This window comes from Mirounga angustirostris, unplaced genomic scaffold (genome assembly GCF_029215605.1).
Source record: "Mirounga angustirostris isolate CCGP_5_RB_7025 unplaced genomic scaffold, mMirAng1.0.hap1 SCAF_10, whole genome shotgun sequence".
Lineage (NCBI taxonomy): Eukaryota > Metazoa > Chordata > Mammalia > Carnivora > Phocidae > Mirounga > Mirounga angustirostris.
The window spans coordinates 109,761,141-109,782,902 of NW_026991718.1; the positions used below are offsets into that span (position 1 = coordinate 109,761,141).

Here is a 21,762-nt window from a genome sequence, read left to right on the forward strand (position 1 = left end):
GGGGCGGGGACGGTTAATTAAAAGCAGGAGTAAAAGGTCTGGCCCGTGGGAAGTACTCAACAAAGGCCCCCTCCCCTCCTGTCTCCAGCCTGCCTTGCCACTCTTGCACTCTGAGCCCCCACATCCGAGTGGGCAGTGCCTGGAAACAGTATTGTGCAGGGCACTCGTTCTCATTGCCCACACGGGCCCCCATCCAGGCTTTTCTGCCAAGGGCAGGGAGATTTTCCCAGCTGCATTGCCAAAGCCCCAACTTTGGGCAAAGCAGAGGAGAAGTTTGCCACCTGCCATTCCCAGCAGCAGTGATAGAGTCTGGGATGTGGAGTCCCAGGTTCCCAAATTCTCACCTCTACCCTCCTCCTTACCCAGCCTCTCAAGGTTGTGCCTGTAATATGGTGGCCCCAGAGAGATTTCCTCTCTGCTTCCCTGACCCTTGAGATTTTACACTCTGAGGAGCAAGCCACCCTGTCAAACAGCAACCAGAACTAGCCAAGGATAAATGGGGCTGGATTTGGGCAGACTGAGCTGGGGATTCAGAGTCTGGATTTCTGGGCTTGAAGTCTGGTTCTGATGGTTGTTATCTGGGTAGCTCTGGGCAGGTTGCTTACTCTTTCTGAGTCAGCTTCCTTGTAGATACTCCAGTAAGTGCTGGTGGTGGTCCACCCAGATCCCCATTACCTGGCCACTCCATCCTCCCCCAGCTGCCGTGTGTGGTGGCCCTAATAGCGCACAGGTTCTCCCTTCTTGGTTGATGGGAACTATCTTGCTGGGAAATGTCCAGAAATTTACATCCCTTTCCTCTCTTTGAGTCAGCCCATAGCCACATCCTTGCTTCTCTTGCCCTTCTCTTGCCCTGCCCTGCTTCCCTCACTCCACACCTCCTGAGATTCGCCCTTGATAAATTGCATGCTCAAGAATCCCTATCTCAGGGGCGCCCGGTGGCTCAGTCGTTAAGCATCTGCCTTTGGCTCAGGTCATGATCCCAGGGTCCTGGAATCGAGCCCCGCATCGGACTCCCTGCTCTGCGGGAAGCCTGCTTCTCCCTCTCCCACTCCCCCTGCTTGTGTTCCCTCTCTCACTGTGTCTCTCTCTGTCAAATAAATAATAAATAAATAAGACGCTTAACCAACTGAAAAAAAAAAAAAAGAGAGAATCCCTATCTCAGGCTCTGCTTCCAGGGAACCTGATCTATAGACACCTATCTCAAAGTGTGGTAGGGAAATCCAACCGAGATAATATCTGTCGAAGTGTGATGGAAGCTGGAGCATGCTAGATTTGTGAATGGAATTTGCACTGAGGTTCAGAGAGAAACTGCTCCAAGTTCTCTTTTTGGGTTTCAAACTAGGATATTGGTGGCATTTTCAAATGGACAAGGTGCCTGCCTGCCTGGCCAACTGAGTTGGCCAAGAACTCAAAGGCCTTTTATTCACTAATTCACTCACCCATACCAAAACATGTATTGATCATTGACTAAATACTACACAGGCTACAGTAGCAAATAAGACTGACAAGATTCTGTCCCTCAGCATGTTTTGAGTTAGTGAAAGAGACAGTGTGATCAGTTCTCTGATTCAAGAAGCACAGGGGTGGGCTTCACCCAGACTTCAAGCAAGGCAGGGGGAGGGACAGCGGGAGAGGGAGAGAGAGAATCTTAAGCAGGATCCACACCCAGGGCAGCAGGGCTTGATCCCACAACCCTGAGATCATGACCCAAGCTGAAATCAAATGTCAGATGCTTGACCAACTGAGCCACCCAGGCACCGCAGAAGGAAGAAACTTCTAAGCTGAGATCTGAGATCTTATTCTTTTTTATTTATTTATTTATTTATTTATTTATTTATTTATTTATTTATTTATTTGACAGGGAGAGAGAGTGCACAAGGGGGGTGGGGGTAGCAGGCAGAGGGAGAAGCAAGCTCCCCACTGCGCAAGGAGCCTGACTGTGGGACTCGATCCCAGCACCCTGGGATCATGACCTGAGCCGAGGGCAGACGCTTAGGGGACTGAGCCACCCAGGTGTCCTGAGATCTTATTCTTAAGATTTTTTTTTGTTTTTAAAGATTTTATTTATTTATTTGAGAGAGAGAGAATGAGAGACAGAGAGCATGAGAGGAAGGAGGGTCAGAGGGAGAAGCAGACTCCCTGCCGAGCAGGGAGCCCGATGCGGGACTCGATCCAGGGACTCCAGGATCATGACCTGAGCCGAAGGCAGTCGCTTAACCAACTGAGCCACCCAGGCGCCTAAGACATAACAATTCTTAACATGTATATGCCTAACAACAGAACACCAAAAACTGATAGAACTGCAAGGAGAAATAGGCAAATCCATGATTCTAGTTGGAGAGTCCAGCCCCTTTGTCAGTAATCGAGAGATCCAACAGATACAAAGTCGATAAGGACATAGTTAAACTGAACAGCACTGTCAATCAACTGGATCTAATTGATGTTTATAGAACACTTAATCCAACAACAGCAGAATACACATTCTTTTTGAGCCCACATGGACGTTCACCAAGATAGACTACATTCTGGCCCATAAAATAAATGAGTAGTCAAATATTGTTTCTAAGACACACGCGATCCTATCTTAAGTGTTCAAATCTGACAACTTTTGATTTATTTTTTCTAAGATTGACTCCTAAGTGTAAAAGGAAGTAAAATAACTTTCAGAATATCTTTTGTACCTAAAACTATCTTAGAGATTTCCCAGAAGGTCCTGGAAAAATCACAAAAACTTATTCTTCCACCTTACAGAAAAGAGAGGTGCCAGAAACAATAAAGATTCTTTGATATGTTATGTTGACGTTTCATGAGAAAAGTTATCAAATCAGAAGAGATTCTTAGCCTTTTCTAGCTTAAACTGGTATAGGTCGAATGTTTAAATATTTCAGCAACTGTATGCTCTATGGGCAGTTCCTAGAGATTTGTCATTGCCCTTGCTGTCCATGACCTGTTTCCATAATCAGAGTCCTGAAGGTGCTTTGCCTGATATTAGGCAACAGTATAATAATCAGTCATAACTCAGTTGTCATTTAAATTGTTTATTTGGTATCAAGTCTTTAATTTGAATCTGGCATCTTTCAGGCCATTGCTTTTCTACTGGAGATACATATCAGATTTACCTATGGAGCTTTATTAAAATACACATGCTTAGGGGCGCCTGGGTGGCTCAGTTGGTTAAGCATCTGACTCTTTGATTTTGGCTCAGGTCATGATCTCAGGGTCCTGGGATTGAGCCCCATGTCAGGCTCTGCGCACGCTCTCTCTCTCTCTCTCTCCCTCCCTCTGCCGCTCCCACTCACTCTTTCTTTCTCTCAAAAAACAAAAACAAAAACAAAAACACACATGCTTAGGACTTACTCTGGACTCACTGAATCTCTTAATAGTCTTGATATCTTTTCCTTATATGCTTGATATATTCTTGTTTTGTTGTATATATGTCTTTATCTAATTATACATTATACCGCAAGATATTTTCTCTGTAAAGATTATGTTTAACCAGGGCGCCTGGGTGGCTCAGTTGGTTAAGCGACTGCCTTCAGCTCAGGTCATGATCCCGGGGTCCTGGGATCGAGCCCCGCATCGGGCTCCCTGCTCTGCGGGGAGCCTGCTTCTCCCTCTCCCACTCCCCCTGCTTGTGTTCCCTCTCTCGCTGTGTCTCTCTCTGTCAAATAAATAAATAAAATCTTTAAAAAAAAAAAAGATTATGTTTAACCATCTTTATAAGTCAGAGATAATGTTCCTTGTCTGTAAAAATATGCTTAATTGTTATAAACATTTTGCCCAAAATGTTTCGATTGCCTTATTACGTTTGTTTTGCATCCTATAGGAACGACCAAATTTCCTGGTCAGTTTCATTATTGCTATGAAATGTTTCACTTTTGAAAGTTATCAGTAATAAGTTAACCATAGCCATTTTAAGTTTCTGTCACTTACAGATACCACCTGTTTCACTCTGAAAGTTCCTTGAAACCTCAATTGTAGGCTAGAGTTTTTGTCTTCAACCAAAGGACTGTCTCAGAACCCTGATTGAAGGACTTCAGCCCATACTGCTAACAACTAGCACAGTAGTGAAACTGTCAAGGGTTTGATTCTTGGATTCATGTCCTTCATCTGAAGAGACATCCCCATCTTCAAATTACCGAAGACCATCCCTACTGGTGACCTCGGGCTGAGGGTTAAAGCCGACAGTCTTTGGATATAGACAGCTGTGCCCAAAATCTATGGAACAAGACCACAGATTGTCACTTTGTAACCTGTATTCCTCTGTTTTCTATTCTTTAATCTCATTCTATCTTGTGCTAACTTTTTTTTTTTAAATCTTTTTTTTTTAAGGTTTTATTTATTTATCTGAGAGAGAGAATGGGAGACAGAGAGCATGAGAGGGGGAGGGTCAGAGGGAGAAGCAGACCCCCCGCTGAGCAGGGAGCCCGATGCGGGACTCGATCCCGGGACTCCAGGATCATGACCTGAGCCGAAGGCAGCCGCTTAACCAACTGAGCCACCCAGGCGCCCCATATCTTGTGCTAACTTAAGGCTATTTTTAATTGGATTTTTTTTTAAGATTTTATTTATTTATTTGACAGAGACAGAGATAGCGAGAGCAGGAACACAAGCAGCGGGAGTGGGAGAGGGAGAAGCAGGCTTCCCCTCGAGGAGGGAGCCCGATGTGGGACTCGATCCCAGGACCCTGGGATCATGACCTGAGCTGAAGGCAGACGCTTAATGACTGAGCCACCCAGGCGCCCATTTAATTGGGTTATTAATAAGCCTCTATTTCTAATATTGTTGTTTGCATCCTTAATCACTCCTTGGAATGAATCCAATACCCAGTTACAATTCATCCATGAACTGGCTAAAGTACCTATTTCCCTTGGGAACCACTTAGCTTTCTTTGGTCCCAGTTCCTTGTAAGAAATCAGTTGGCTCCCTGGGTAACTGGACTCAACCATTGGGCGATGTATTAGATGGTAAATTCCACAACAGGCCAGGTGGTGAGAAATCCAAACCCCCATCGCATCCTAGGAGGACCTTGACTCTGTTGAAGCAATATTTCCAGACCTTTTGTGACAGTTTATCTTTGTCACAACTTTGAACTTTCACTGAAATAGAATTTGGAAGGAGATCAGGGAACAGGTGGTGTATTTTTGGAGACTCTCACTTTCACAGATCTACAAGTAAGACATGTTAGTCTTCTTTTTCTTTAGTTCTACCTAATGATCTCGATGCTACAAAATTCACCACCCGATACCGAACTACTCTTGATGAAGAGTACCAAAAAATTACAGCATTATTTCACAATCCCATAGGAGTATTTTGGCCAAAACCAGATCACTATGTGGTCCCCAATGACTGGTATCAGATCTGGTACAGAAGCCTACTATTACTCTTACAAATCAGACAGGAACTTGTTACTTTGGTAAACTAATACCTATTCTCAGGATTGCCTGTGACATTCCCAGGATCTGTTTTAGCCCATTAGTTTGTCTTATAGGAAAACAAGATTAGTAGACAGTTTCACTGAAGAAGGAGAAAAATTGGGCCCTGATTCAAGAACCGGCCCTAACTACTCTAGGAGAATTGTGAAATTCAGGACTTTCATGTCCATACTTTACAAGAGGTCTGGATAGTGAAGTGAATCTTACATGTTATGATTAAGAAAATAGCAGGTGAGTAGACAATGCCACCAAGAACCTATCTCCTGAGAGGTTTATGAAATTGGACAGGTGATGATTTAGAACAGAGCTGCCTTATTTATTTATTTTTTTAAGTTTCATTTATTTAAGTAATCTCTACACCCAATGTGGGGCTCAAACTCATGACCCCAAGATCAAGAGTCACATGCTCCACCGACTGAGCCTAGAACAGAGCTGCTTTTGATATATTTTGGCCTTTCTAGGGGAATGTGCAATGTTTCAGGAGAGGAATGTTGTACTTGCATTCCTGAAGACTTCTCAGAGATCTTTAATATCACTAAAAAGATCCAGGAAGTAAACAAAGATATCAGGAAACTGGGAACTTTGATTAATGATCCCATATTTGGTTCTATGGACTTTTCCGATTGGGCATGAGATTTGTTCTTTTACTTAGTCTGGGCATTCTTGGCTGCTGGCTGCAAAGTGAACTATACAAACTCTGGTCATAATCCTTCTCTTCGCATTTGTCTGTATACCGGGGTTCAGATGGGTGATCCCCAGAGTTTCAAACGCTGTTGTGCAGCTGTTGTGTGTCAAATGATTCAGCAAAGAGTCATCCAGAAGAAAGAGCTGGAGAACCTCATATACAGGTTGAAACAATTACCCTCAGAAATTTGGAGGTCCAAATAGCTATCCACAGACAAATGACATGCAATTAGGATTCCTCAAGCAGTGGTGAAGATCTGGATTGACATTCTTCAGTTTGGGGTGAAAAATGACCACAAAGACCAACTGAGAACTGAAACCATCTACCCCACACTCGTCCCAGACACGGAGAACCCAAACTATACCTTCGTGTCTGCATTAAGATGACTTTGTGCTATACCTCTGTCTTCATTAGCATGACTTTATTTTTCCAGGAGTCCCCTGCCCAGGCAAATGGCTTGATTGGTCATTGCAAGATTTCCCCAAAGACTCATCAGCTCTTCAATGGAAGGCATCACAGACAATTTGCACCCTAAGGTTCTTTGAATGCTTTGCCTCAAAATCCTGGCCTTGCTCTTTATTGTGGACTGTTGTACTGTAATTCTTACCCAATCCCAATCAAGCCCCCCACTTTGGAAGTCCTGCCTTAAATCAAACTTCCAATTCTCAAGAAATTCTGACCTTCCCTTCCCTTTTCTGAGACACTACCAAAGCTTTGCCTGCTGTAAGCAATAAAGCAGCTTTGTCTTATTGATAGGTTGCAGTGGTGACATTTAGGAAGCCAGTTTTTGACAATAACTCAAATAAACAAATTTTTGTTTTTAAAAATAAGGAACAAATGGTGGATTAAAAAAAGCCATGGAAATACAGAGAGTGTGACAAAGTATAATTGGGACTGATGTTTACTCTGATTCTTGAAGGATGGACAGGATTTTGCCAAGAGAAGAAGGGGAGGGGTGGTGGTGCTAGCAAGGTGAGGGGATTCTAGGCAGAGGAAACAGGGGATTTTGAGGGCCCCGGTGGAAATGCAAGAGGTCTGAGGTAGGGGTGACAAAGGCAGAGCTGAGTCTCTGGTGGGATCCAGTTGCTGGGGATGGGGAGTGTGGTAAGGGGAGGTCGCCCAGAGAGCTATACCCATGGGGTAGCTGGGTCGAAATCTGGAGGTTGAGGGTGTGATACTGGAGCCTGTTTTGGAGGATGTGGTCTGCATCCAGGTATCAGGCTAGCAACACTGCAGAGGTTGTTGTGGAACATGGACACTGGCTCCCAGTCGCTGCACACAAAAGGGCACCAAGCAACGGTCTGACTCCACCATTAACCATCTTTGGGACTCGGTTTCTAATTGGGGCAATTACCGCATGAGCTAACTGGTCCTAAGCACATTGAAAAGCAGTGAGTGCTGTTTACAGATGCAAAGATAGGTGATTGTATGTGCCGTGGGACAGGTTTTCTTGGCCTACTCCTGCCCTAATCTTGGTTAGAAAATGTGAAGCAGGATTACTTAAGTATAATGAGAACTCATCCGAGTTAGGAAGCTGATCAGTATAAGCCAGTGAGAAATGGGTTTGCCCCGTAGATGTTCTTCCCCATGGCTCTGGAAGGCTTCGGCTGCCATCTTGGAGGAGGGATGGAGCCATAAACAAATCCACTCCCTCCAAAGACCTGGGAGTGAGTGTGAGAAAGTGCGTGTCACTGCTGCTGTGACCCCTAGGAGAGTTCTAGAAGTGAGAAAGAGAGAACAGAAGTGCAGAGAGTGTGTGCAAGGGGTGAAGGAGAAGGGTCTCCTGGACCTGTATCCCCTCCTGGCACTATATTGCTTGGAAGAACTGGGTAAGAATGTCAATATCTGTCTGAATCTTCTTCTGAGCTCTGTGTGTCCTCAATCAGCTACCAAATGGTCTTCTTTCTGGTAATGAGCTGCTTTCTTCCAAGCATTCTTTCAAACACTGTAGATAGAAGTTGGGGGTTCATGCATTTTTTACAGGCTGTAATGCCTGTTGTAATCTTATTTCCCAACTGAACGCAATTCATATGGAATGTGGAGAGCAAGCCAGAATTTGCTCTTCAATCTTCCCCAAGCCTCTTCTACACAGAAAATGAGCTGCTTTTTAAATTTTTTTCTTTACAGTCAGTTTTCCATGGACTCCACATAATGAATAATTTAGGAGCCAGGAAAGCAGCTGCTACATTAGGAAGACCTCCAAGCCTAGCGCGCTCTCCTTCACATGTCACAGGCCTCCTCGTGCGTACGCACCTGAACCAAGGTGAAAATAGGCTGAGGAGAAGCTGGAAGGCCCAGGGGGTCTGGCTCACCCTCCAACTTGGTGATTTTAACCTGTTAAGCACATTTAGCAAATGATCTGGAAGGAGGAAGAGTTCTAACCCTCCTTGTCAACTAGAGTAACAACAAATTATAATTACTTTGAGAAAATAACTTTGTATTCTCAGACATTTTTTTTTTTCTCCTTGTAGACTATAAGCTGAAGGAATAGGCTATCAGGTCCCCTCAGAGGTGACTCCAGAGGAGATTTAAAATGAAAATCTTTATGTAATTGGGTTTCAGTTTGTTTAGTGGATTCCCAATATTTAACTTTGCTGTATTCCTTGACCATCTGGACCCCTGAAATGAAAATTCTGACCCATTTCTTCTTTCTTTATGGGGGAAGGAAAAATGACAAGAGAGATGGGGTGTGAGTGGCATATTTCAGGAAGAAAAGGTTTGCATTTTAGGCAAAATGACTTTCCATTTCAGTCCTGCTTAAGGACCATGTGCCTACAGGTGATCCCCAAGACCAGTGCCTTTGGCTGGGGCAGAGGGGAGCCAGGTTGGGTGCAGAAGGGACAGCAACTGGAAGACTACAAGGAGAATGGAATATGGAGAACCAGATCCGAGCATCCTATATCTAGACAACTGTCACCATGAACACTGACCCTCCCATGAGGAAGGGGTTTCTCGTCCAGTCACACTCAGGCACACTTTTGAACGCTTGTCCCATTTCTGGAGGGGAGGAATGATGGGATGGTGGGTGGGGTATGGAGGACAGACATGGCCAAGGGGCAGCTCTGGGTGCAGGAAGGGGTGTTGCGATGCCAATGGTGCCTCCCTGGCCCCTCCCTCCTGCCCAGGATCCTGGCTTTTCCACAAGTCTTGCTCCTGGGTCTCCCCCTTTGTCATGGAGCTGCCTCAGCAAGGACTCAGGCTCCTAGTGGTGGGGGAGCCGTGGATGACAGGAGGGAAGGGCTTGGCAGCCAGGAGACAAAGGAGGTGGATCCTGGCCAGTGCGTCCATGTACCTACAGTGTGCCTGAGTGGGAGCAGGACAAGTCCCTCCCCCTTGGAATTGGCTGGGGGGACTCTCTTCCATCCCCACCCCCGGAAGTCCATTCTTTCCTGAGATTCTGCTTCCTCGCTTACTGAGGGGTGCGCAGGCCCCGCCTGCGATTCAAGGAGAAAATGGTGTCATGTCTCCAACACGTCTAAGACCTGAAGTGTAGGATGCCTGACTGTGGCTCCCGTCCTCCTCACGGCCGTGGAAGGTCTTGTCTCCTGCCTATACTTCCTCTGGCTCCTCCCGCAGCAGGTGGCCCCACTCCGGGTAAAGCCCTCTCTGGCTCACAGAAGAGCTGTGGCCACCACATTCCGCATGGGAAGGTGGCCTAGCACCTGCCCCCGGGGCGCTTTACATGAGAGGGAGGGAGGGGTAGAAGAAGGGAGAGAGGAAGGACGATGGACGAGAACTCTCGATGGTGGCTGGACAGGGAATACATCACCCCATCTCACACACACCCCACCTCTTGCATCGTCCCGCCTCACCCGTGCCCTGAGAGCTGCTCCTCGCCCGCCCTCTCACTCCACGGCCTGCTGGAAGAGATGGCGCGTGACGGATGGCTGACCTCTGGGAGTCCCCCTCCCTGGGTCACCCCCGTTTCACGGTGGGAACCCTCAGCTGGTGACGGCTGCCTCAGACCAGGCCCTGGCTAACTAACAAGCATCCCCGGTCCTGACGTATCTCCGACACCCTGGAGAAGACATGAGGTCAGAACATCCCACACCCTGCTGCCCCAGACAAACAGAGACAGACAGACAGAGAAGGCTGCTGAGGGGATTGCTGAGGAAAGGTGATTCTAACCGAGAGAGCAGGAGGCTGAAGGCCCCGGTGGGCTCTGAGGGCCGCCGCTGCTCAACACCAGCACGGGGTGGTGCACGGCATTTTCATCCTCCCAACGGCCCTTCCAGGAAGCAACGTGCCTTCATTTCCTAGAAGAGGCCAGGAGAGGCTGGATAACCAGACTGGGGTCACTCAGAGAGCAAGTGGCAGGCCCTGGACTCATGCCCGGGCCCTGTGCCTCGAGAGCCCCCCTCTGCTCGCCTGGTCCCCCACAGCTGCTCAGGAACCCCATGGGTGGGCCCCTCAGAGACAAGGACCACTCACCTTCCTCCCCCCGGCCCTTTAGCTGGTGGCTCATGGTCTGCGGGGCTCCTCAGCCCCCACGCTGGCTCACTCGGCTTGCTGGTCCACACACACCTTCCGCCGGGGATGCCTTTCCTCCCTCATGGTGGCCGGGCTCTCTTTCTGGGCCCCGCCAGCAGCCAGGGTTCCTTGGCTTGTTAGAGATTGAACTGGAGGTAGGTGAAGGTTGGGAGAGAGGTGGGCGGGAGGTGGGGAGGTCCCAGCCCTTCAATCCGGCCACACACTCCTCCGCTCAGGTTGCCCAGCAAAGAGACAGCGTGGCCTCATGTTTCAGGCATCACTTACACACGGAGGGGCCCTGGAGGGGCCAGGAGCTGACAGCTCACCTCCCAGCCATGAGCCACCTGCCCTGGGGGATGTGAGGAGCAGTCCAGGGCTCTTTCCCTCTCTCTTGAGTCTCTGGTTGGGACAGGGCACCAGGGAAGTCCTGGGATGTTGGTGAAAATCAATCACCGGGGCTTCTGCTTAAAATGCAGATTCCCAGGACTGACATCGGGCATTCGAATCAGTAGGTCTGGGCTGCGCCCGAGGAATCCCGATGCTGAGTCCTGGGTCCCCTCTGATGAGCTGCTCCCCCTCCTGCTCCCTGTCACTTACTCTGCAGCTCTTCCCACTGCTGCCTGTCTTCCAAAAGGGCAAATCTGGCTGCTTTGGAAACCAGAGGTTCAGAGTCGATCCTGACTCTGAATCGGGTCAGGCCCTAGGGGGTGGGGTTCTTCACCTGGGATCCCTGTGAGCAGAAAGTCGGGGGGGGGTTACATAACAATTTCATTTTTCTTAGTCTTTCAACTGACATTCAGCATTTCCCTCAAAAATGTGTGATTGTGTCCCCAGGAGAAGTCACAAACATTTTCTCAGCCCATTAAACCGTGGGGGGCTTCTCAAAGTATCATTTATGCTTATATCGCTACTTAGAAAGTATGATAGTTATAAACCTGCTCCTAGACCTTGTTATTTACTTATCAGGAGGGCCCGTGGCCTGGCCACCTTGGTCAAGGGAAGGGGAACAAGAACCATCCCATGCGGTAGGTAGCAGCTGAAATGCACACGGTTCAGCTCAGGCTTTAAAACTTTCCTTTTTTTTTTTTTTTTAATAAAGATTTTATTTATTTGACAGAGAGAAAGAGGGACAGTGAGAGAGGGAACACGAGCAGGGGGAGTGGGAGAGGGAGAAGCAGGCCTCCCACCGAGCAGGGAGCCCGATGCAGGGCTCGATCCCAGGACGTCCAACGACTGAGCCATCCAGGCGCCCCTAAAACTTTCCTTTTGTCACCTGGCCTTTCTCATCCTAATGGTTCCTGCAGCACCACCCCAGCCCCAGGGTTCCAGGGCAGTGAGGGGACTCTGCTGCATTCTGTGGCCTCCATGCTATAGCACTGGGGGGGTCCTAGTGTGCCTGCAGCCAGAGCGAACCCCTGCAGGGCCCCCTGTGCCCACTGCAGCAACCCGCCGTCCCCCCTCCCCTAGCTGAGGGCTCTCCGAGCTCACCTGCCCGCCTCCCCTGACAAGTGAGGACCCTCCCAGCCCTTCCCGCTTCTCTGTTGTCTGAGGAGGAAGGCTTTCTGCATCACCTTCATCGCCGGAGGGAAATGCTGTCGCATCCAGCACCTGGCCTGTCTACACCAGGGAACACACCACTTCTCTGCTTCCCACAGAGAATGGCGAGCGCCCACTAGGGCTTGACTCAGTTCTAGGCACGGGGGACCCATCAGTGACTAAAGCAGAGACCCCTGCCTTCGGGGGCTGTTTCTGCTGTCCCTGCCAGAAGTGGGGGGGGGGGCTCTGCATCACAAGGGGCAAGCTGGGAATTCAGAAATGTCTTCTCTCTCACAACAAAGGCTATGGCAACTATTGCTAGAGAATTCAAAGTCCAAGTTTGGCAGGCAAACTGAACACGGAGTATTTTGCTTTATTGGTTGCACACCACTCACATTAATACTCCTGAGGTGGACACACCCTCGGGTGTCACCCTGCCCTGAGGAAGGGAGGAAGGAAAGTCTGTCTTCATCTCCAAGCCCCCAGCCCCCCTCAGGGTTCCTGGGAAGCAACAGCAGGGGACAGGGGAAGCCAGGGCTTGTGAGGCACAGGGACCTGGGTTTGAGCCGCTAGCTCAAGGAGTGACAAAAAGAGATGTCATTAATATTTTATAACTCTTATTCACATCGCACGTGTGTTGCATGGTGCCGTGTGCTCCGTCCTGGCCAGGAGCTCTCCGAAAGATCTCTCTTTTCCTTTCTGCCAGGCACTTGCCAAGCCCTTTAAATGACTTATTTATCACCCCAACCATCTGAGACTGATAGTCTCATTTTCTCCTCCTCCTCTTCCTCCTCCTCCTCTTTTTTTTTTTTAACAGATGAGGAACCTGAGGTTAAGATAAGTAATGTGTCCCCACAGTCCCCGGGAAAGGGACCAGCCCTGGTGACTTCTCTCACTCCTAGGCAAGGCTTCTAGCCTCCACACGCTTCACCTCTCAGGAAAAATCTGGACCACACCACATCCTTCCTTCCAAAGGTCCCTGCATTTGCCTCCCACCTGGCACCGGGCTTCTGGTCCTGCCCCTTCTGTCTCTCTCCTGCACGGCAGCCGGGGGAGCCCCCAAAGCAGAAGTCTGACCACATCTTGACCCTGCTTTAACACCCTGCCCCAGAACCGCCCCCCCCCCGCCCCGGCCTCAAACTCCCTATCGTGTCAGTCAAGGCCCCCTCCAGCTCCCCTCTGCCTCTGCATATCAGTCCCATTCCAACCTACGAATGCACCTTGCTCTCGGGACGGGACTATGCTTTTCCTTTGCTTTTGCTTCTACTGTCCTTTCTGCCTGGAGCACAACTCTGAAGGTTACTGCTCTCAGGACTTGCGACAAGGCCTTGGGCACACTGGCCATTCGACATTTAAAAATATGACTCGGAAAAAAAATATATGACTTGGAATGACGTTTTCCAACAGACTTCTCTGGCTTTAGCTACTTAAGACTTGAGTTGCATTTATTGGACATTCGACACAACATAAACATTGTTCTGAAGGGCCATAATATTGGAGTGGTGTGTTCTCAATATTCCACCGGGACGGTGACCAATTCTCTTGCTCGGGTTGAGCGTGGTAAGCTCTGTCATCATTCTCTTTCATTGGGTGTGGCTTGAACCGAGAAATCAAACCCTCAGTCCAATATGACAACCACAGAAATAATGCAGGATTTCAACTAAAAGTTGCAGGGCATCTAAATGCAGTGGTGCTTTTGTCTCAAAAACCTTTGTTAATGGGGAAGCTTCTGTGCCATTGTAAATTTCTCTCTCCCATTTAAAAAAAATATATATGTATATATAATTGGCTCTGGGTATCTGCTTACAAAACCTCCAGTGTTGCTTATGGGACGCTATAAAGCAGCACGATGCAGACTCCGGTGACAGGCGATAATGACCTAGCCAGATGGTGTGAGCCGAGATCACTGCCGGGCGCAGCCCTCCACCTGCTAACCTGCAGCAAAGACCCACTGCTGGGCTTGCTTGTGGTGCCGGGGAGCACAGAAGCCATGGAAGATCTGGCCACTGGCCACATGTTCCACCCCCTCCCCAAGATTTGGAGGTGTGTATTATGAACAGAGTATCTCTCAGTTCCTGGACTTCTCTCATTCAGGATTTGAAGGTGGGGCATAAGGGTCTGGTTTGCAAGCAACTGGGAGAGTTGTCTCTGCCATTACGGACTCTTAGTCTGGAAGGGAGACTCACACCCAGGTGTTTGTGATCTGAGGGACAGCAGTCCCAGCGCAGGGGCAATTCCTGCCAGATTAAAGCCAGACAGACCAAGAGCCCTGGCTAGGCACCTCTCCTACACAGCCCTTGAGGGAAAAGCTGCAGCCAGATGGCGTCTATGGGCCACGGATTCTCTGCATCTGCTTCTTCCTTCCTCTGCCCCAGGATGCAGAGTCAGGGAAAGAGAGCTGGGAGCTGGGATTCCGAGGCTCTGTTACTTCTGCCTGTAGCAGTAAGGGTGATTAACAACTGGAAAACTCTCACAGGCAAATGCGTTAAATGAGAAAAGTCAAACCCCATTTACAGGCGGTAACGAATCCTCCTTCAGCCCCCCACTAGGTGTAGGTCATCAGCAAGATACTGAAGATTTCCATACTCTCCTTTTCTTCATCTGTTGGGTGGAGGTAATTCGGGTACAACCCCTACAAGGGTCCTTTGGGCATAGAGGGAGACAACATGGCTATAAACTGAACACCTCGAAGCCCCGAGGAGTTCAGAGGGGTCTCTGGAATGCCTGCCCACCTTCACTTGGCTCACAGCTGCAGGGCGTGGACCCATGGTGCACGGCAGGCCCCACTGTTATCAGGCACAGACCAGCCCCTGTTTCCTCAGTTCCTCTGTGCACCTGCCACAAACCCCTTTACAGTGTGCAACCGCTTCACAGAGGTGTGGCCCCAGTGGCAGAAAGGTCCAACTCACCCTATTACTGCCCCATCTCTCTCTGCCCCTGCCGTGCTCCCTCCAGCTCGTTTAGCTCTGCAGGGGAGCAGTTTCTACTCATTCCGCGGAGCAGCGCTAAGTCCAGGCTGTGGTGTGCAACCCCTCTTCATCCATGGCCTGCCGGTCACTGGTTGAGGTTAGAGCAGAGCCCAGGGCAGGAAACCCTAAACCGGGAGGCTTGAACAGCTTGAAGGTCCTTGGCCACTTGTACAACGGGAATCCACCCCCCAACCCCATTCCGCAGATGTTGTCTTCTGCCACTTTGTTTCTAGAGCTCCCTCTTATAGGGAGACAGGGCTCATCTGATAAACTAGAACAGCAGGGTAATTACGCACAGGTTGAAGTGGAGAAAAAGTCCTTATACTGAGCAGGAAATTCTCCCTTTTAAGACCCCCCCCCCGGGGAAACCACTAGACCGGTTGGTTGAAATGCTGCCTGGCCAGCATGGACCACAGCAAAGAAAGCTGGAAAAGACGCAGAGGGACTGCACGTAAGATGCTTATGTTTGTCAGGGACATCATTTATCTCTCTTAGTCACTTGGGTAAGAGCTCAGAAGTCCTCACTTTTTTTGATGTTTGTTTTTATTGTCTGGAGGGCTTTGATTTTAGTCCCTGGAGCCGAAGGTGGGGACTTTGACCTTGGTTAAAAATTCCGGATTAGCCTTTGGGGTGAACAATTCAGAACTCCTGAGGAAACCGTGGGGCCTTGGCCCCTGAAGGGAGAGGGGAGGCTGAGCACTGGGAGTGGTCGGCGGGGATCCAGGTAGACTTTGAACGAGGGACTCAGCTTCTGAATGGAGAATGGGGAAGTTGGCCTCCCGGGCCTGCTGTAAGGAAGGTCCCCCCTAAAAGTCCTCCCCGCGCCCCCGCGCTCCTCGCATGCCCCCGCCTTAGACCTCGGGCCAGGGAGGATTCAGGTAGGGGAGGGCGCTGATGGGCCAGTGGGGCAGCCGGGTGGGGTCTCGCGTAGCCCGGCACATGGGGCTTCCCGCCCGTTGGGCCCCTCTCCCATCCGCGCGCTTGCGACGTGAGAAGTGGCCCGGGAAGCTGTTGGCCTGCCCGGATCCTGGTAGGTCCGTCGGGCGCCCCCTGTGGGCCAAAGCCGGGACTTGGCGATTGCGCAGACCGCAGGGTTCAGGGGCAGGGGCACGCAGTGGGAACCGACCCTGGAGCCAGGACCAGAACCAGGCTCCGCAGAGGCCTGGGGAGACTGGGCGAGCTGCACCACCGGTAGGTACTAACCGGCATATGTGAAAACAGCCTCAAAATCACACGATTCTTTGCCAAGGTCAGCATTTCTTGTTAGAGCAACTGTAGATGCATCTGAGCGGTATAATTTATTTTTTCTTTTCTTTTCTTTTTTATTTTTTTTGAGCAGTATAATTTAAGAGGCTCAGATCTTCGATCTCAAAAGTAGCTTTTTATTTTTATTTATTTTCAAGTTTTTATTAAGTAATCTCTACACCCAACATGGAGCTCAAACTCATGGCCTTGAGATACAGGGTTGCATGCTCTTCCGACTGAGCCAGATAGGCACCCCTATTTTTTATTCTTTTTTTATTTTTTTTAAAGATTTTATTTATTTGACAGAGAGAGACAGCGAGACCAGGAACACAAGCAGGGGGAGTGGGAGAGGGAGAAGCAGGCTTCCCGCCGAGCAGGGAGCCTATGCGGGACTCAATCCCAGGACCCCGGGATCATGACCAGAGCCGAAGGCAGACGCCCAACGACTGAGCCACCCAGGCGCCCCTATTTTTTATTCTTAACATTAGAATTTCTCACGATAAGAGAATCATAGGCTTTAATAACTGGCTGCTGTAGTCAATGATTATTTATTTCGGCTGATGATTTCTGGGCTAGGTTATTAGGTATTCCCAAAGAAATTCAGTTTCCCAAATATATTTTCCTTAGAATTCATAGGAAAGCAAAAGGAAGAACCTGAAACAGTAACAAATTATGTGGATGACTAAAATCAACTTTCTAGGGGCACCTGGATGGCTCAGTCGGTTGTGTGTGATGCTTGATCTCAGCTCAGGTCTCGATCTCAAGGTAGTGAGTTCAAGCCCCATGCTGGGCTCCACACTAGGAGCCTACCTAAATAAATAAATAAATAAATAAATAAATAAATAAATAAAATCAACGTTCTGGTGGGGTTTTAGAATATAGGTGAGGTTCAGTGGGGTGGAGTCGGGAGCCGTCGACCAAGAAAATTCTTGAGATGTCTTTGGTGCAGAATGGTGGTTTATTAAAGCACGGGGACAGGACCCCTGGGCAGAAAGAGCTGCTGCCTTGGGGTTGTGAGGGGTGGCTGATTATATACTATGGGGTGGGGGGGGGTAAGGAAAAGGGAGGTTTTCAAAAGGATTTTCATATGTTAAAGAAGACTCACGGGGTACCAGAGGCCTTGCCTTTGTCGCGTTAAGGTTGTTCACCCCTCTAGTAAGGCATTAACATTAAGATAGTTGGGAACTTCCTGGAGGAACATTACACTCTGCCCACTTCAAGTATCTGTCGTGGGCTGCAGGTTATAAAGACATTTAATTGTATTTACATTCCCTTCTGGGAGCTATTGCTAAGGCTTTTGTAAGTAAACTGAGGGAGACTCAGGTTTTGCAGGATTATGGTCTCTACAAATTAACTATTTGTTTTTCCTTTAGGGCAGCCAGGAGTGCCTGAGGAATGTCACATATATCCCATGGTGGGGGGCGGGGGGCAGTTACGGGGTGTCAGCTTCTGCTTTGTCCTCAGCTTGCCTTCTGTTCTCTCATCAGTTCTACTATGGCTTTGATTGTGACATAAGAACCCAGAACAGGCTTTCACTAGGAAGTTGGAAGTCTGATGCAGACTAGCAGAACTATGTTTTATTTTTATGGTAAAAGTCACTTCTCGGGGTGCCCGGGTGGCTCAGCTAGTTGAGCGGCTGCCTTCAGCTCAGGTCATGATCCTGGGGTCCCCCACTGGGCTCCTTGCTCAGCGGGGAGCCTGCTTCTCCCTCTGCCTGCCACTCCCCCTGCTTGTGCTCACTCGCTCTCTGATTAAAAAAAACTTGAACTCTGAGTTCAAGCAAATATAATTAAGCAGTTAATGTCAACATTAAGACTAAGCTATATTGACTTCTTATCAGGAGCTAGAGCACATTAGCTCAGAAATGCAAATTAACAAATTAGCTCAGAAAGACACATCTCAAACTAAATATCTTATTGCAAGTTAAAACAAATTAAGATAAATCTAAGTAGCATTCCTTAACCTAACTTCCTATGGGAAATTAGAACATATTGCATCTCTGTGAAATTGATGAGGGAACAGAAGGGAAGCTGAGGACAAAGCAGGAGCTGACACCCCACAACCCCCCCCCCCATAGGATGTATGTGACATTCCTTAGGCACTCCTGGCTGCCCTAAAGCTAAGGAAAGGAAAACAAATAGTTAACTTAAAGAGACCACAATCCTACAAGACAGGAGGCTCCCTCAGTTTACAAATGTCTTAGCAATTTATAAGAACAAAGCATTTCTATCAATAACCTAGCTTCCAGAAGGGAATGTAGATACAATTAAATGTCTTTATAACCTGCAGCCCATCAGCAGATACCTGAAGGGGGCAGTGTGCAATGTTCCTCCAGGAAGTTCCCAACTTTCTTATTGTTAATGCCTTACTAGAGGAGTGAACAACCTTAACTTGACAATGGCAAGGCCTCTGGTATCCGGTGAGTCTTCTTTAACATATGAAAATCCTTTTGAAAACCTCCCTTTTCCTTACCCCCCACCCCATAGTATATAATCAGCCACCCCTCACAACCCCGGGGCAGCAGCTCCGCCATTTTGCACCAAACATGTCTCAAGAATTCTTTTTTAGGGGCGCCTGGGTGGCTCAGTCGTTAAGCGTCTGCCTTCGGCTCAGGTCATGATCCCAGGGTCCTGGGATCGAGCCCCGCATCGGGCTCTCTGCTCAGCGGGAAGCCTGCTTCTCCCTCTCCCACTCCCCCTGCTTGTGTTCCCTCTCTCGCTGTCTCTCTCTCTGTCAAAAAATAAATAAAATCTTAAAAAAAAAAAAAAAAAGAATTCTTTCTTAGTCCTCGGCTCCGGACTCCACCCCACTGAACCTCAGCTATATTCCAAAACCCCATCAAAATCAGGCTCAAAATCACGCATTTGTGATCAAATGTATGAGCTTTAAAGTGCTATGTAAAAATTTCTACATGTGCAAGATAAGCTCAGAAACACACCGTCACCTCAAAAGTTCTTAGTGCGAATTGGAGCAAATTAAGTAGGTTAAGTAAAAACAGTTTCACATCACATAGTTATATGTAAAGTAAATCAAAAGTAACATGTTGAGTTAGTGAAAATAAAGTGAAACTAAACTATGCGTATAAGTGAGCAGTATCTCTGTAAACAAGCTAAGAATCAGACATTTCCCTCTAAGGAAACGTTTAATGGTGAGAAAGAGAAAATAACAATGAGTTAAAATCAATTTAGATAAATCTAAGCAGTATTAGGGAATATGTCATTATTCCTTAATCTACCTTGTTAGGAGGAATTAGAGTAAATAGATTCAATGCGAAGCACTTTTGGTGAAATCAACTTCCAAATCACTCATTCATTTCAAATGAAACTTCTTATGGCCCCTTAAAGATAATTCATATGTAAAAGTTAATATTAACACAAGCCCCACTCAAGCATTCTTGAAAGGACATTCTTAGAGTAATTTAGAGTGTATCTAAGAGTTTATGTGAAATCAAGCTCAAAACCACTCATTCATTTCAAACAAATCTTATAAGCTTCGTAAGTTCTTTGTAAACTTTACCCCTGCAAACAAACTCAGAAGCAAGTTCATCTCAGAATTTCCTGCTTGTCTCACTCGCAAGGGGGAGCCCTTCAGGTCTGGCATAAAGGCCCCTCGTTTCCCCAGACAGAAGCAGTTTTCATTGAGACCACCAGCACCTACGTCCCTGCTTCCCCCCTCCAGAGACTGAGTCCAGATTTCAGCTTCAGAAGCTAAGTCCTCATCTCCCGTTTGAGGAGCGAAGATCCCACTCCCCAAACCAGAGTCTAAGACCCTACTTTTCCATACAGAGGCAAAGGTCCACACTGCTGGCTAGGTCCACACTTCCCCTTTCAGAGTCCGAGTCTCAATTTGGACTGTAAGAAGTGTAACTGGGCCAAACAACTTCCGAATGGGGGCGGCCCCAGCGTGCGTTCTCACGGTTTATTTGAGCGTGGGGATGAGTTCAGCCAGGGTCACATAGCAAACATCCCCCGTGGTGGGGTGGAGGTGAGGCTTGGGCCCTAAAGGCCCAGGTGTGTTTGGGAGAGGGAGCATTTCCTTGGGTCTTCAGCTCGGTGAGTTGTGGAAACCCAGGACTGATCGTGAATGTCAAGTTTTGGGTTGGTTGCTTTTGGTGGGGCTTACTATTCCGGGCCCGTAATCGGGGTATGTGCGGAGCGTCTCAGGCTCCCCTGTGCCTTGGTTTGTTGGGGGGTGGGTGGAGGTGAGCTTGGTGTGGGTGATATACACTTAGGAGGTTATGGGGGAGTGTCTGGAGTCCCTGGGGGCTTTTAGGGGGTGGGGGAGGTTTTGGCCTGGGACGAGCATCCTCCAGTGATGGTGCACTGCCCTGCTGGGGCTTGGCATCTAAGCAGTTTTTGGAGTGGGGGCAGGTCTGCTTCTCTGGGACCTGTTGTCCCAAGGTTTGTCTTGGCATGCTGCCTCGTGGCAAAGATCTCGGGTTTGGTTGTAATGTGAGTGGCCATTTTGGCCGATTCCCCCTTTTCTGCTTTCCCCTTGTGTGTCGGGGGTCAAACCACTGGTGTGGGACTTAGTGGGATTAGGTAGGGCAGGGACCTTTGAGGGCTGTTGGCTGACCATCCAAATCACTTCTGGCATCTGATTGGGTTCAGGTGTCAGGACTTTAATTTTATTTTAGTTTTTTTGGTAAGGACAAATTGTAAACCTACCGGTAGAATATAGTAAAATGAACCCCTGTGGACTTATCATTATATTCAACATCTATTAATTGGCAGCCAGTCTTGTTTCATAGACATCCCCTCAACCCTGTGTGTGGATAACACTTGTTACATCCCACAGGGCTGGACCACTGCTGACATTACCACTGACCCAAATGGCTTGGCACTCTACAGCTAGAGTTCAGATCTAGGAACTTTCTAGCTTTGTCAACTTGAGCAAGATTTATAACTGCCTCAATGTATCACAAGACCTAGCTTATGGGGTCTTCAAGAGGTAAAACTTGTACGGTGCCTGGAATTGTCTCTGGTATATAGTAAGAGTTTAGTGAATAGTAACTATCCCTGATAATATTACAACTTGAGGCCAAGAGGCATTAAAAAAGATTAATTCCCTATTTAATTGGAGCATATCAGGGCAGGTTGTAGTCTGATGCCCACAGCTGACTATGTCCCTTAGAAGCTATTTACGTTCTTCTCTGAGAGATCTGAGCCTTTCTTTTTTCTTTAAAGGAAGAGAAGCATCCCTCATTTAAACTTGGGAATTTCTAGCCTGGTATCTGGGGGCCAGGAGAGGGTCCTGAAGCTCACACTGCCTCTTTCATCCTCACCACCTGCTTATATATCCCTGTTTGCACAGAGAGGACTGGGAGGAGAAAGAGAAGACTTCTGGGCTCCTGACAGCTCACTTTCAGGTGCAGACCACCCACCTTTTGCATTCCTACAGTGCTTTCTGAGCTCCAAACCAC

At 48.2% G+C, this 21,762-nt stretch overlaps 1 protein-coding gene across 1 annotated transcript in view; it reads right to left on the reverse strand.

The window, feature by feature from the left end:
- TMC2 (transmembrane channel like 2) overlaps window positions 1–10,585 on the reverse strand; it is a 61,870-nt gene extending 51,285 nt beyond the window's left edge. Inside the window, exon 1 of the mRNA XM_045886232.2 lies at window positions 10,552–10,585. Within this exon, the coding sequence (XP_045742188.1) occupies window positions 10,552–10,585 (34 nt within the window). The remainder of the gene's footprint in view (window positions 1–10,551) is intronic.
- Between the last annotated feature and the right edge of the window lie 11,177 nt (window positions 10,586–21,762).